At 41.8% G+C, this 16,001-nt stretch overlaps 1 protein-coding gene across 1 annotated transcript in view; it reads left to right on the top strand.

Annotated features, from left to right (window-relative positions):
* Positions 1-16,001, top strand: part of FCHSD1 (FCH and double SH3 domains 1) — a 582,795-nt gene that overhangs the window by 142,143 nt on the left and 424,651 nt on the right. Inside the window, exon 3 of the mRNA XM_069654127.1 lies at positions 1,799-1,844. Coding sequence (XP_069510228.1) covers positions 1,799-1,844 — 46 coding nt within the window. The remainder of the gene's footprint in view (positions 1-1,798; positions 1,845-16,001) is intronic.

Raw genomic sequence — 16,001 nt, forward strand, 5'->3', positions numbered from 1 at the left:
TTTTTTTTTTCTCATCATACGTCACATATTTTGGTGCAAATGTTCCTGGTACTTCAAAATGGGCGATGGGAGGGCAGGCTTTATTTGGGACCTCCTCTACAGATCCATTATCTGACTTGAATTCATTTTTTTATTCATTTTTGGGTGTATCGCCACCTGTCCAGATTGAAGGGTCTACCCTCTCCTTAATCATTGTTCTTGCAAAGAAATGAGCAAACCATTGATAAGGCCTCTAAGCATGGTATGAACAAAGGGTTATGCAGACATATCCTGGAGAGAGACATTTGTTATTATGCTGATTGGACCAACAAAAAAAACAAACACTAATCTGAGGTAGATTTTAACGGTTTCTTTTTCTTAGAGCCTATGTTCAATCTTTGGGAAACCATCACTTGGGTCTGAATGGCAAAATAAATCATTTGGGTTGATTTAGGAAAAAGAAACATTTTCAAGCACTCTCTCCAGATCCCTCACCAGTGTCACTCTGACCCTGTTGAAGCAGATCTGCTTCCTCTGTTGTTGATTCTTCAGGCATTCTACGACTATCTTGATGGGTGAACCCCTGCTCCCAGGCCTTGTCTGACAGCATCCAAACAGTTTGAAAATTCCAATTACATCTGAGCAGTCATGTTTAGTAAGATTTAATCCTTCTTCCATAGATGAGGTTGTGGCAGAGGCTCTCCGGGCTCTTTATTAGCCACTTGATAATACCCTGGTAGGTGTACTGGCTCTACTGCCCATCAGCTAGTTTATACTTTCCACCGTATCACCCTGACACCTGCCTGTGCATAATGGACATACACACTGATGTAACTCCTGTATTTTCTCTAACAAGTACCACTCCTCTCGCCTCCCTTGCACAACACTTAGGCCTAGGCTGCATGTCACCCTCAATGCAATCTCTCCTCTTCCACTGCAATCCCTATTCTCTTCCCGTTTAGAATTGTCAGTTTCCTCTTGTTTCTGCCTAAAACCTGCTGTTCTTTCAATACATTTCCTCCCCGTCTGACTCATTCAACTACTGTATTCTGCTTTGGTCTCCACCCTTAGTCCTATCCTCTCTTCCAACTGTTTCCAATAATCCACATACTCCCCTTTTCTCATTCTTTCCACCCTTTTCTGATCTTAATGTTCTCTTTGTTCTTAATCCACATCCTAATCAACTCCACAACTTCCTTCTGCACCTCAACCCTCTGTCTTTTCTCTTACAAACCTCCCCTCCCCATAAGTCTCTTCTTAACCTTCACCTCTCCTATACCTACAGCCTCCTCTTCATTTCTGTACTATGTGCTCCTCTCACTGCTCCAGACACCCACATACATACTTTTTCCAGCCTGGGTTATATAGCCCACTATCCCCTCCACCATGGTTGGGCTTCTCCATAGGGTTTATGTATGTGAATGATTCAGGTTCCCGGGATTGGTACCCCAAGCCATGGGAGCACATACAAATGATGTGGAGGACTGTGTGTACACACTTAGCTGTCACCAATCTATAGTCAACCCCTGGCCCTCTGTTCCAGGTTGAGGCTTGCAGGAGTCCTTCACTTTATTCAGGAATTCGGGGCGTTTCACTGCACTGGTGGTCTTGCACATCCCTGTCATGTATTGACGGACCACAGCCATCTAGGCAACAATCCGCAGTGACAAGGTAGGACATGGCACGAGGATGTTGTGAAAAGACTGGTTCTATGTCTGATTGAGCCCTGGTACCAACACACTAGATTTGGCATTATATTCTCTGTTTTCATAGGAAACCTCTCCACACCTGTGTTGCTAAACCTGTATTTCCTCTGCAGGTCCTTCAGCAAGCAGAGATCGGTCATCGAGAAGGAGTATGGCCAGGTAAGGCTCACTTCAAATATTGAATGCATTATGTTACTCTTTAGTTGTGACTCCTGTTGCAGAGGGTCGTCTCTGGGTGTGTTGAATGATGGGCTTAGAATATTTCATAAAAAGAGGGACACTATTCAATTACCTTACATTTCCACTAGACTGAACCTATGGTTGAGCCATGGGTTTGAGTAACCTCAGAATGGTGACGTAGGTGCAGAGTGCTGCAACATCTCAGAATATTATCTGTAATCATATCTGGTATTTTCAGACGGTTAATAGGTTGTACAATAGTACCTGGAGCATTCCAAGTGCTGAATCGGATTACTAAATAATGAATCTCGGGCACAAATAACCAGAGAGACTCAAAGAATTTGTCAAATACTACTTTATTATCAATTCAATAAAGTAGGGAAATCTGGCGAATAATCAAATTGTAGCTCACACACTCTCCGAGCATTTTCAGTGTGCAAAAATACTTTATACATCGAGCTACATCAACTATGATATCATCCTATGTGACAAACAGTAAAAACCAATCCCTCGGGTGGAGGGATTGGTTAAGGGAACATATATATCTAAAGTTCATATACAAGTAAGTTTCATCATTGGCTGCCCCTTATCTGGTAGGTACGCATTAAACGCCATTTAACTATGTAAAATACAGATACTAGCATAATACCAGCAGCGGATAGGAATCTGCAATGTTGTATGGTTCAGCATTACTTAGGCACTCATGATTGGTTGCCACTCTCTTCCAACCTTGGGCATTCAGCTCGTTAGCAGCACGTAAGCAATGAAACCCATGTGCAAGGAAACAATATCAGGCAACTGTCTTTCTTAGCTAATTAGCTTACCATCTCTCATCTGTTAGACTCTAAACCAATGCTTCCTCTTTGTAGTTGACCTTGCGGGCCGTTCTATTCCTCTGAACTTTAAAGGGAGTGAAGGTACATTGCTATCTTCATTTGGAGCTTCATGAATAGGCCTTGTCTTCTGGTTTTACACCACGTGTGAGGAGACCATGATTTTGTCCATTTCTTCCTTCTATTTAGTGCTATTTGATTCAATTATATTGGTTGCTGTAACTCCTCTTGGCCTCTGAAGACTTGGTTGCTCCGTCCTGCATGCACTTTCTGCATCCTTGATTGTCCAATGCTTGACACTCATAATTATCCCCTATTTTACTTAATCTGAGAGAAATATGTCTTACATACATGGCTTATCCTATTTGACTCCTTTTGTTGCTTGTAGTTGCTTCTTGCTATGGCATCCTTATCCTGTGGCAGGCAAAATATCCTTTGTTCTTCCACAAATTTGTATCCCAGCACCTGTCAGCTCTGCAGCCTTGGTCTCTGTCCTCAAGATTTCTTGCTTACTATCATACGATGCTGACATCTATTTTCTCAACATGGCTACTTTACTCATGTTATATCTCCTACCTCAGCAAGCTTCTACATTGTCTTATCTACATTGCGTTTCTGCGTATATACATCTACTACCTCTCTTGTCAATTATTTTCTACGTGTATATGGTTTTCTTCATATTCGCATATATATTTTACTTTGTTGCTTCAGTTACATCTTCATGTTTCAGAAATCCATACATCAGGTTTAGTGTGTCTATGTATCTTCTCTTTATGATGTACCTCTCTTCTGTCTGGCATTACTTATAGCTCTTCTATGTCCAGTGGTATCTGCAGACTCATGTCTACAGCATCAGTTTGAGGGTAAATTCGGTATGGTTGTCTGAGCGCATAATGTCTTTCATACCTTCTATGTGGTATTTGAATCATACCAGGTGTCTTGCACAGAGCTCTTGTGCCTTCCCTCCAATTTTTGATCTGTTGGGAAATAAAAGAAACACTAGAGGTCATATTTGTCAAATAATCATGCATCTCTTCCCCTAATGTTTTTGCTACACTATGGACATCAGTTTCTATTAAAGTGGGAGAAGCAAGGGGAACTCGCATGCAGTGTCCAGTCATCAACTCATGAGGAGTCAAGTGGTGATCTGAGCCAGGTTGGTTTCTCAAGGCAAATAAAGCACGGTGTAGGCAATGTAGCCATCCCGTCTTCAGAGACATCTTAATTTCGGCTATCTTCTCTTTAAGGAGTCCATTTAAATGCACACAAATACCATTCGCTTGTGAAAGATAGACAGATGAAAACATATGCTTTCTGCCTAATAAAAGAGTAATTTGTTCGAACATCTCATTTACAAAATGCAGCCCCTCCCATACACCCCATCTAGGAAACACCTCACGTATGAGAAACTTGACAGCACATGTGGCACTGGGGTGCGTGCATGGACCTGCCTCCAGGAAAAAGGACAAACTACTACTAGCACATATCTGTAACCATTGCATGTTTGCAACATATTGCTATAACTTAGTGTGTCCTGCCACTTTTAAATTAAACATACATCAATTCTGCATGTTATTTTGTTCATTGGTGCCAATTGTGTATAATTCCCTCCTAACCTTCAAATACGATTAGTCTAGACATTCCTATTGGTACATAAGAATTTCCAACAGTTTGTTTTTGGGCGTTTTAGAATTGCACTGTTTTATTACTTTAATATACATTTTATTACTGCTTAAAACATTTTTAGAACAGTACTTTGATAATTTCTCAAGGTTCTGTATATTGCAACATATCTACATAATCTATATGTAGATGCTGAAAAGGCTCATTAGGCCAGGGTATTGCTCCTCTCAATGTTCGCAAAGCATGCCCTGCTGTGAATTTCAGGCAGACAATGCAATTTACAATAAACTGTGCAACGGGTTCTAACACATTTGGCAAAAACCAGTCTTCTGCAATAGTGGCAGCAAGATGTTTGCTGGTTGTATGTGCAGGATTGTGAAGCTGATCCAGCACAACTCTTAATATAGCTAGAGGCATAACTGGCTTTCCAGTACTATCTTGTCTCCAAATAGCCTCTGCGGGGGATAAAGACCACCCCTGTCTTTTCATATATCATGTTCCTCTTGTGGAGCTCGACCTTGCAGCTCAATCATCTGTACAATGGATAACATATTAAAGCCTACTTTCATCATCATGCAACGTTCTGACATTTGCTTAACGCTTTCTACTTGAAAATTAGAAATATTTAGAAAATATGCTGCTCTTTTTGCTTCAACATCTGTGGCTTCGTTACCACAAGAAATCATGTCTGCCCTCTTTGTATGGGCTGCACACTTCACCACGGTGATAGCCAATAGAAGCTTTAGTACATTAATAAGCTTGTCCAAAAGCGATGCATGTTGCACTGGTGTGCCATCTGCGTGAAGGAAGCCCCTCATTTTCCAACGTGACAACCCTCCATGCATGGATGACATCACATTGGTAGGGTCTAGGTGTGGCAATAACCGCCACTAATTCTGCAGCCTGTGCTGAACAATGTGAAGACAATCACACACTCTTTCCTACTTCAAATTCGCCATTCTTTTTTAACTTCACTACTGCCTAACCTCTATGCCTTTCTCCTGTTATTTGGTCAATTTTGAAGAGACATCAATTAATAGAATTTCCCCCCTCTTAGAGCGTTTTCTTTAACGTGGGGAATATCTTCATAAAAGTCAGTTTGTACAGCAGTAAAACTGAGCTACTTAATTTTGGATCTCAGCAGGCCTTGGCTAAACGGAGCCCACAGTACAAAAGCTTCAAAGTTGGAAATAGTACCATGCCAGTACAACTTAAGGTTAAAATCCTAGGTGTTTAGTTTGAGACTTCACTTAATGCAGATTAGTATATCAACCGATAACCCAAAACTGTAAATACCATCTTCGCCTGCTTAAAAACATTAGTCCAAAAATAACAGAGAATAATTCTGCCATCATTGCCCGAGCAACTGTTCTGTCGAGGCTTGATTATTATAACTCACTACTGATCGGACCGTCTCTCTAAAACCGGAAAAAAAATGCCAAGTTCTCCAGAACTACGCTATACGCATTGTTAAAAAGATCACAAGTAGGGTCAATATCTCAGAGCATAGGACGGACCTTCATTGGCTTCCGATAAAGGAGCACATAATCTTTAAAGCATGCACTCTGATACAACGATGCATCTTCGGAACAGCTCCATCATACCTTAAAGCATGGACTCCTGGCTACAATGCCGTCTGAGCATTGCGCTCCTCCAACCAGATGCAGGTGCTCAGTCCGGCTTTCAAACGAGCTAGGTGCTTAGGAAGATCTTTCCCAGTAAAAGCGGCTAATCTGTGGAACTCACTACACCTCACGCTCAGACTTGAGGTGAGCTTGAAGTCGTTTCACAAAGCTCTCAAAACTCAACTCTTCAAGTACAAAACAAAGGTGTCCTTTACTTCTCTTTCCCGATCTTATCATCCTGTCTCTTTTTGTTTGAACCCTTCGTGTAATTGTTGCACCCCGATGGCTGTGGGCTTTTGGCGCAGTACACAAGTAAATAAATAAACATGTTGTGCAATCATGTACAAAATCCTCCTTTCATACTGGCTCTGCAAATGAATGTCGCTGGATTCTCTACTCTTTATCTAACAATTTTGAACTCTGGGTTCAAAATAATCACCTCGTATCCCGACGCTCTTTGCGCTGTCAACGTGCTTTTAGGTTTCTCCAAAATGGCGAATTAGGAATGTGATGTAATGCATTTCTTAGTGCAACGTATTTCATAGTTTGGGTGGAGTGTTGGGCTGTGAACCATCCATATGGAATGTATTTAATGTTCTAGGTTCTAGGTTCCTGCACAGCAGTTGGAGTTGACTTGTGAGGGACGAAGCTGTGCTGGGGGTCTGTTACATGATTTCTTAATAAAACCAGGTGATAAAACCATTGGTGTGTGAGACCAGCCTTCTTATCAATGGTGATGAGGATTTCCAGAACCTGAGGACCCGCAGCCTCCTGGAATGTTTCTGTGCAGGAGAAAGCTAATGTGAATTTTGCTACAACCGCTCCACCAGGGATCGGCATTGATGCAGAGAAGCTATCATGGTGATGACATGTGAAATAGCTGTGTTGAAAAGTTTGAAAAGTCCCTCAAAGTGCAGCGGCTGTGTGCGCACTCGTGATCAACCAGAGCATCCTGGCGTATATTCTGACTGTCCGTCTCGGTGGGCTCTACCTCCATTGTTCGGCTCTTGACATCAGGTGACAGAAGCATTGTGCGCATGCGCAGCTCGCAACGTCCATAACAGCAGTGCCTGACTTTCAAGGACAAAGACTCGCCGCACATGCGTGAACATGTACGCGAGAACTGGCCGCATTCCCAGGGCAATTGGTGCCGCATCCCAAGAAAGACAGTTTTCATTGTGCGCGTTGCAGCCTAAGACATTTTGAGTGTATAAAAAACTCCAACACAGGGGCCTCATTACAAGTTTGGCGCTAGCCTTGCCGGTAAAACCGGCAGGCTTCTGCCAAACTTGCACATTTTTCTGGCACCCGCAAATGGGAAATTACGTGGTCATTACGGCCCCGCCAGACCCGGTAATTGCCCATTCGCGGTCGCCGGAATTAAATGCTCCCCCCTCACATTTGAGCCCTATAGGGGCATTATATTAAAACAGCTTGCCTATAGGGCTCACATGGGAATGGGGAGGTCAGATGAACCGGCACCATTGATGAATGGTGCCGGTGCACCCGTCCAGTTGTGCTCGCGGGTGCCGGTCTGCCCGCCAGGTCAGACCTGGCGGGCAGAAAGGCAACCACGAGCACAACTCCTAGTTTGCCGGTCTCGTAACAGCAGTGCCGGTAGTTTACTGGCACTGTTCTACCGGACCAGCAAACTTGTAATGAGGCCCAGTGCATTTAACTACAAGAAGAGTCAAATGAGGCTGTTGCACACCGTGCATGTTGTATGAGAGTCATAGAAATCCTGAAAGAGCAAAGCAAGAATAAAATAATTCTTGAAAAGTAGTGAAAATGGAAATCCCTGGCGTTCCTGGTCCTCCTGTCTTCATGACTGCTCTGGGCCCGGTAAAAGTGAAATGGGCCCGATGGAAAAACAATGTTCTCCATTATATTAAAACATCTTGTCTCTCTTGATTCACTTTCTTGGATATGAAGGACAGCGCATTTATGATACTGTTCCCCCGCTTAGTCATTGAAGGAGAGGGAGACAATGCAAGTGAACTGGACATGGCATTATTCAAATTGGATTAACACTTCAATCCCAAAACGAGTACCATTCTGGAGCGGTACAACTTTGGGGTGCAAATTCAAGAACAAAGAGTGTGGAAGAAAATGTGACTGCATTCTGCTCCCTGGCTTTGTAATGCAAATTCAAAGTGTCTTTCGATGAGCATATTCGAGATAAGTTTATGATTTACTGCAATAGCAAAAAAATCATGGAGGAGTTATAGCTAAAGGATGAGCTGCTGGACATTGCAAAAAGTTGAAGATTGAATGGCGTCTCTGGTGAAATTGTCTGAGAAGGAGCAGGTGAAACAAAAGTGGAGGTCTTCAGTGTTGTGGACAGTAGGACGAAGAATAAAATGAAGGAGAGGGATGCCAAAGGAGGTGGTCATTACAAGAACAATCATGGGAAACGAGAGAAGAAGCATGAGTGGCTGTGTTTTTGATGTTTCGCATTTTAACAGATCAGTGTTGTGTTCTGGTCGTCGAGTTGTTTGTGCCAAATGCAAGAGAAAATGACATTTTGCGAACTGTTGCAAGAATGTCCAATATAGCCAGAAGAAGATGCTATATGTGACTGAGGAGGACGGTCGGGAACCTTCTAAGGAGGAGGAGGAAGTTGGTCACGTAGAAAACATTACTGTTAATTATATTTGCAATGTGGATGAGGAAGAGTGTGAGCACCCATATGCCATGGTTCATGCAAATGGCAAGGAGGTGTTGATGATGGCTGATTCTGGTTGAACATTTCCCTCATGTCAAGATCTGTTTTTGAATGCGAAATTTAGTCCAACCGTATGTCAGACCAGGGGGATACAATCTTGCCAAGATTATACTCCTTGGATATTTTAATGCTGAATTTGGATTCACAGGAAAGTGTGCCCATGCAAAGGTGTATTTAACAAAAAAAGGGGCAACCTTACTGGCGTGGCGTGATCAAAAATGGTTACAGATAAGGTTATATCCGAACATGTCAGATCAATTGTTACCTGTAGGTACCTCGATATGTGACAAATTCAGTAAAGTGTTTAAAAAAGGTGTGGGGAAAGTGAAAGGCATGGGACACCAAATCACATTAAAAAAGGGGAGTATGCCCATATCAGCAAAGTTATGCCCAGTTCCGATGGTGTTGAGAGATGGAGTAAAAGGATAACTTGAAAATCTACTCAGATTGGGCATTATTGAGAGAGCTGGTGCAGTTCCGTGAATATCACCTTTTGGGTGTCGTGAAGAAGGCATCAGGTAATTTGAGGTTGTCTAGTCACCTCCGTGCATTTGTTTTTAATTATTATTTTTTTTCTATTTGATATGGATAATACAATCATCCTTTCAAATGTGGAAAATAGAAATGCAAATATATGATAAAATATATAACAATTTAAAAACAAACAAATTGTGATCAGATATATTAGGCACATACATCAATAATTACATAAGGAGAAAAACAGACAATAATTCATCAATAGTATAATTAAAATATTCAGTTTTGATCTTGTTTCTGTTTGTGAATAACTGATGCTTAATACTTTCGTTACAAAAATCAGTAAAACATATAATGTAAATCAAGATCTATGGAAAAATAAATACAAATTGTAGTGCTGATTTTAGAAACTACAAATACAATTATGGGGGCTCATCATCATAAGCAAATATGGGGAAAATTGCATCGCGATAGTGAACTATGGCCACCCTCATTCCCAAATCGGGATTATTAGTTATATTGGACCAGATATTATCCATTGGCATATAATTATATCTGGTCAATTGACATTTTTTGAAGTAGGTTATCCTTTGATTGACTAACATTGGACAATACAAGATGCAATGTTCTAAGGTTTCTCTTTGTGTCCTAATATGGCAAAAATGGCAATAGTTCAGATCTTTCTGAATCAGGTTTCGTCTCACTAATACCTCAGTTGTAGGCCAGAGATTTAAACGGAACCTAAGAAATTGCTGTGTAATGTACGGACATGGACATTTTAAGAGGTAAGGCACTGTTACATGCAAAGCTTTATTGCCAAACACCCGAATGTCAACATTCTTGTATTTTAGGCATGTCCTACGATTTTCTATCCAATGGAAGAGAACAAGTTTTTGCTTTGCTCGGACAGGGTTGGATAAAATTAAGTCCAGTGATATGGATGCATCAGATAACGGGTCCATGACTATCTTGCACCACATCTTGGTGAAGGTATGGTCTTGGGCCAGAAGATGATGGGCCAAGATACTCAACAAACGTCCAGCAGGAATGCCCAGGATGGATTTTCAAAATAAAGCACACATCTTCCATTTGATTTGGTATCTAAAGATGTAATGCCTCATTCATATCGTATTAATGGAAGGGGCGTGCTTTTAGGCATATATAATCATTGTTTCCAAAATCTGGCTTCCAAGATAGACCACCAATTAGATTTTTTGGGAAGCATAGTTTCACAGTCATACCTTATGATTGGGATCAATTTGTGTTGATAAAATAATAAAACATGCTTTAAGGTGAATTTGCCATATTTCTTTTTTTAGAACTTTGGCTTGCAAAATTAATGAGCAAAGTTTGGACTGAATATCATCATCCAGTGCCTGAGACGAGGAGGATGCCTGAATAATGATGCCCAAATATTTGTAGTGTTGGACTTCTGATAACATTGCATTTTGTAACAACCAACTATACGTTTTTGCTCTCGTTTTTCCATGAGGTTTACATATCATGGTTTGAGTTTTTTGATTGTTGACTATGAGGTTGTTGACAGTTACATAAGAATCCAAGCTATTCAGTAAGTTTTGCAAGCCAGTAGGTGTCTGAGAGATGAGGATTAAATCATCCGCATAGAGAAGATGACTAATGGTGTGTGTACCAAGTCTCGGCGCGTCACTCTTAGTGGCCGGCAAAAAATAATCCCCAAATCAAACAGAAAGAAATTGAAAATAGAAGATGCCAAAATGCAGCCTTGTTTAAGGCCTCGAGCTGTCTTGATGTAAGATGAAAGTTTACCTGCAAAAGAAAGTCTAATTTCAATAGTAGTGTGAGTGTGTAGTAACATAGCTAAGGTCCAAAGTGAGGGGGCACAATTGTGTTTAATTAATTTGAAATGTAGGATGGATTGGTCGATGGAATCGAAAGCTGCTTTGAAATCAATGTAAGCCAGGTATATTATTTGGTTCTTCGCTGCATATTTGGATTTCAAGGCATTTAAGGTCATAAGATAGGGACAAGTCCCAAGACCTGCAACAAATCCAGTCTGAAAGGGGTCTCTTAGATTATATGTAGTGGTCCATAGATTGAAGTCTCGTAGGATGATCCTAGCAAAGATTTTGCCTGGCGCATCCAATAGAGCTATTGGTCTGTAGCTGGCCGGCAAAGAGCAATCACTCGTTTTGTAAATCGGGACTATGATAGAGTGAGTCCAGGTGGCGGGAAAAAACTGTGTGATATTAATGGTATGAACATTTTGTGTAATATGACAGCCCAGAGATCGGGATGTTTTTTAAACATTCGATTGGAGAGACCATCCCGGCCACATGAACCAGAATTACTAATTTTCCTAATTTAATATTTGATATCATCCATGTGAAAAGAGAGGTGAAAAGAGTAATGTGTGCGAAAAATCAAACTGTGAGAGTGTTTAGGGCAGGCATAGAGGTTCTGAAAGTGGTCAATCCACATTAGCTCGGTAACGCAGTTTGCTTGAGAGATGGCTTGAGGATACCGCGTGGCCCTGTTTAGTAGAGCCCATTAAGCTGCTGTGTTTTTAGATTGAAAAGACCGCAACAAAGCTTCACCGTCTAGCTGAAACATTTTAATACGAATAGCCTTAAGGGAATATTTGTGTTTTGTTTTGATGGACTTCAAAATAGAAGCTCTAAGAGCCGTGGGAGCATGCAGAGCTTATCTTTTTAGCGCCCTAGTATGAGCTTTCAATTTCTGAGTTTCTAGGTTAAATACGTGGAGTTTTGGGCTGCGAATGAATGAAACAGCACTAATTCTTGATGCTTTGGAGAATTGAAAATGCTGCATCAAGTGAGGGTAATGCATAATTTGATCCAAATGTTGGTTTTCCAATGCTCCATTCAGCTCAGACAGGGTTTGTGGGGACCATCATAGGCGATTGCCTCCATTATTCAAAATTACATTTTCACAAAAAGATTTTGCAATAGTAGTGATGCCAGGACTGTAATTCGTCCATACAGCAATTAATTGATCATGGTCGCTATTGTGATTAGTAATGATGTGAAAATCATCCATACTCTAAAACAATTGCGCATTTACAAAAACGTAGTCAATTGTGGATGAACTGGAACCTCTCTTCCATGTATCCTTCGGCGGCATATCTGATGGAAAAGCTCAGTTGAGCATCACTAGATCATGATTGGAGGCAAAGGCTAGCCATTTGGTTAGCTTAGGTTTAGTGAGGGATTGAGGAATAATGCAAATACAATTTAAATCACCTGCAATGATGATGATAGAGACCGATTTGTCAAGGGCGTCCAGATTGAGTGCGTCTGTTAATGCCTTAAGAAAACCACCATCAGATATACCGGCCGTGTTCCAGTACACTTTTACCAAGGCATAACCTGTGTCATAAATGTGTAATTTGACCATTTGAACATAGTTGTTTGGACAGCTCCATTCTTGAGCAAACATTCCAACTCCCATCTTGATTGCTATCAATAAACCAGAGGTGGGTCTACCGGAAATACCTCGCTGTGCTGGATTGAGGAAAACATCATAATTGTCCCATATGGGGACTGTGGTCATCCAGGTTTCCTGGAGCATGACTATATTATAAGATAGAAGCAGGTTGTGGTCGTTGTTAATTAAATGTGAAAATCCTCTGGTATTCCAGCTAATCAGGGAGATGGAAAGAGCATCTGTTTTGCTAACTAGCTAATTCGATTGTATGGATGTATGACAGTGGCAGCCTGATGGTAATGGAATTTAAGGAGACTGATAACTCCTTGGTGCTTCACCACTGTTGATTGATAAGTGCTCTTTTTGGTTAAGTGCTGCTTTATGGAAGGTGTCAATTGCAAGAACAAAACCCAAAGTGGAAAGTTCCATTCTGGCTGTCCATATAAGATTTTGAACGACTCTAGAGTTCATCCAAATTCTAATGGAGGTGGCATTGTGCTGTATTGGAAAATCTCTAAGAGTAATATCGGTTATACCAATATCCTCAAGAGATCGAATTTCAGAAAATATGGCCAACAGGGAACTTCTGTTCAAATTATATTGGGTGAAGGGTTTAGGTTTGCATGATAATACCAACGAAAAATTGGCTGGGGGGCTTGGCATTTGGTTTTCTAGATGCAAAATTTGAATGCACAAGAGGTTCATTGGAGGGTCTCAGTGGCGGATTGGTAGCAATTCCACCATTTCTGGGGTAATTTGAGAGAGTATAGCAAATGGGTCATTTGTAAAAGTCAAAGGGGTATTATCTGGGAAAGGTCGGGATACAACATTTTGAGGTCTTAAGTGGTGTGAGTCACTGGGCCTTGTTTGAGGCACTTCATTGGGCCGAGGAGTAGGCACATTAAGAGAGGATACACACTTCAAATCATTTGCGCTGGTAGTTTTTTTGGATAAACAGTTCATATAAGCATCCACCGCCTTCCTGAACTCTTGTCGGTGTAGTTCATCGACATTAATTGCGGGAATAGTTGCAATTTGTGAGTTGGCGATCTGCGGTGCAAGAAGCCCAGGGCAAGGCGCCTTGCTAGCCTCGTGACAAGATTGTACTATGACAGCCTCCACCAGTTGATCCAAAGGTGCATATGGCTCAGGAGGGTTGGTGGTGGGCAGTAGCTTATTGATCAGTTTCGTCTGCTTTAGTTGGAAATATTTCTTGGATACTGATCGGGCAACATCAATTACTCTTGTTTTAGTTGAAGTCAAATTCTTGAGGAATAATTTCGATTTTGCTGTATTGATTTTTTTATTGCCAGTGATGTTTTTGGTTAATTTGGGTTGGCACGATGGGCCAGGGATCATTTTATTTTTAGAGAAGATGGTATAAATCTATTTTTGATCTTTTTATTTTTAGAGAAGATGGTATAAATCTGTTTTTGATCTTTTTATTTTTAGAGAAGATGGTATAAATCTTTTTGTTAGTAGGGCTCATTTGTGTTAAAGGAGAGGTCAAACATGGGGCACACTGTGACAGAGTCACTGCAGGTTTAACCATGGGAGCACCTGGAGGAGCCGTCAGCTTCTTCCGGTGTTTCACAGGCAACTTGTCAGGGGCCTTGTTAGATTGAGTCTGAACTGCTGGCGGACCACTGAGCCCACTCAGAGTTTCACGAGAATCGATATTACGGCCCGTGGCTGGACACACACATTCCACCTTGTCTTTTACAGGACGTATGGTTTTATCGAATAATGGGAGACTATAACTCCTATTTTCTCAAGCAGTAGTTTGAGTGACTGTCGCAAGCAGGACTGGGGCAATGGCCCCCATCAGTGGCATCATGCCGGAGGGGGCAAGGATCCGATTGGGACTAGGGTCATGTAGGATCTGCTTGCTTACATGCTCTGCCTGCCATGTTAAGATTCTTTCTAATAAAGCTGTTTGTGTGCTTAATCTTGCATCTAGAGTGTCATATAGTTTAATTAAGGTGGTTAATGACAATTGTAAAGCATTGAAGGCAATTTGAGTTAACGCCAAATTATCCTTATTTGATGAAACGTGATTACCCGCTGAACTGAGTGTCTGTTTTTGAATTGGGTACTCAGAGTCTGGAGCTTGAGCATGACTGTTAATCATGGATGCAATTGAAATTGCCTCCATGCTTATTTGGGGTGCCATGAATCTGCGTGGAGTGGGAGCACAGAAGGAGATATTAGAAATGGAAGAGCAACTGCTCGAAAACATGTTGGGAGATTTGGATAAATTATCCGACATCAGTTGAGGGGAAAAGCATGAGTTGGAAAGGTTAAGGTCAATTATAGCGACATCAGATGCCTGCGAAACGGATCGAGCAAGATTAGCTACGAGCTCTGCAGTGGGAGGCACATTTTCAAGAATGCTGGCATCAGTGATCACATTAAGCTCACCAGGGCGTCTTGAAATCGAGACGCCAGCTGAAATTGGCACATCAACACATGTAGATAAGAATTGTTGATCATGGGGAGTCTGAGGTGAATTTGCAGCATGGCTGTAAATTGGGTGTGGGTGAATATCAATTTTCTGGAATAGTTCTTCACGGGGAGGTACGTGGTTGACTGACGTAACACATTCAGCATGCAAGACTTCAAGAGAATGAACTGTAGATTCTTTATAGAATTTATGAATGTCCGGTAAACCCGGTTTCTTGATGGTTAATTTTACCCCTCTTTTACTGCGCAGGGCTTCTGGGGTGGAAGTGGCACGCAAGACGCTCCCGTTTATATGTAAGGCAACCCCCCGGCATCAGGTTGCAAGCCCTTGGGCATTCCATTTTCAACATTGGAAACATTTAAGTATAAGAAAAACAAACTCGCTTAATAAGGTGCAAATGAGAAACTGACCCAAAGCCTCTGCCGCCGCAAGCCGCGATGCCGCAGCGAAGCGGCAAAGCAGGACTTGTGGGGACTTGCTTGCGTGCGCACACGCGGTGCGCACGCAAGCCAGGCAGCGAAGCGGCAAAGCGGGACTTGTGGGGACTTGCTTGGGTGCGCGCGCGCGGTGCGCACGCAGGCCAGGTTAAATATCCCCTCCTCCAAGTGTAGCAAAGCATAACAATAGAGGAAATCAAGAGTTTTAGAAAGTTCTTTTAGCACGAAGTACTGGGAATAAGTTTGTAGGAGTGCTGCAAAGTTCACCTTCTGGAAGTTCAAGTCCTTAACAGTGCAAAAGTTCAATAAAAACGTGTCCAACATGTCCGGATACAGGAGCTGCTTCAGAGTCTTGCGGCAAAGCGGGACTTGTGGGGACTTGCTTGGGTGCGCGGCCGCGGTGCACGCTCAAGCCAGATTAAATAGCCCCTCCTCCAAGTGTAGCAAAGCCTAAACAATAAAGGAAATTAAGAGGTTTAGAAAGTTCTTTTAGCACAAAGTGCTAGGAATAAGTCTGTAGGAGTGC

The sequence above is a fragment of the Ambystoma mexicanum genome, chromosome 3q, assembly GCF_040938575.1.
Source record: "Ambystoma mexicanum isolate Mex_15411 chromosome 3q, UKY_AmexF1_1, whole genome shotgun sequence".
NCBI lineage: Eukaryota > Metazoa > Chordata > Amphibia > Caudata > Ambystomatidae > Ambystoma > Ambystoma mexicanum.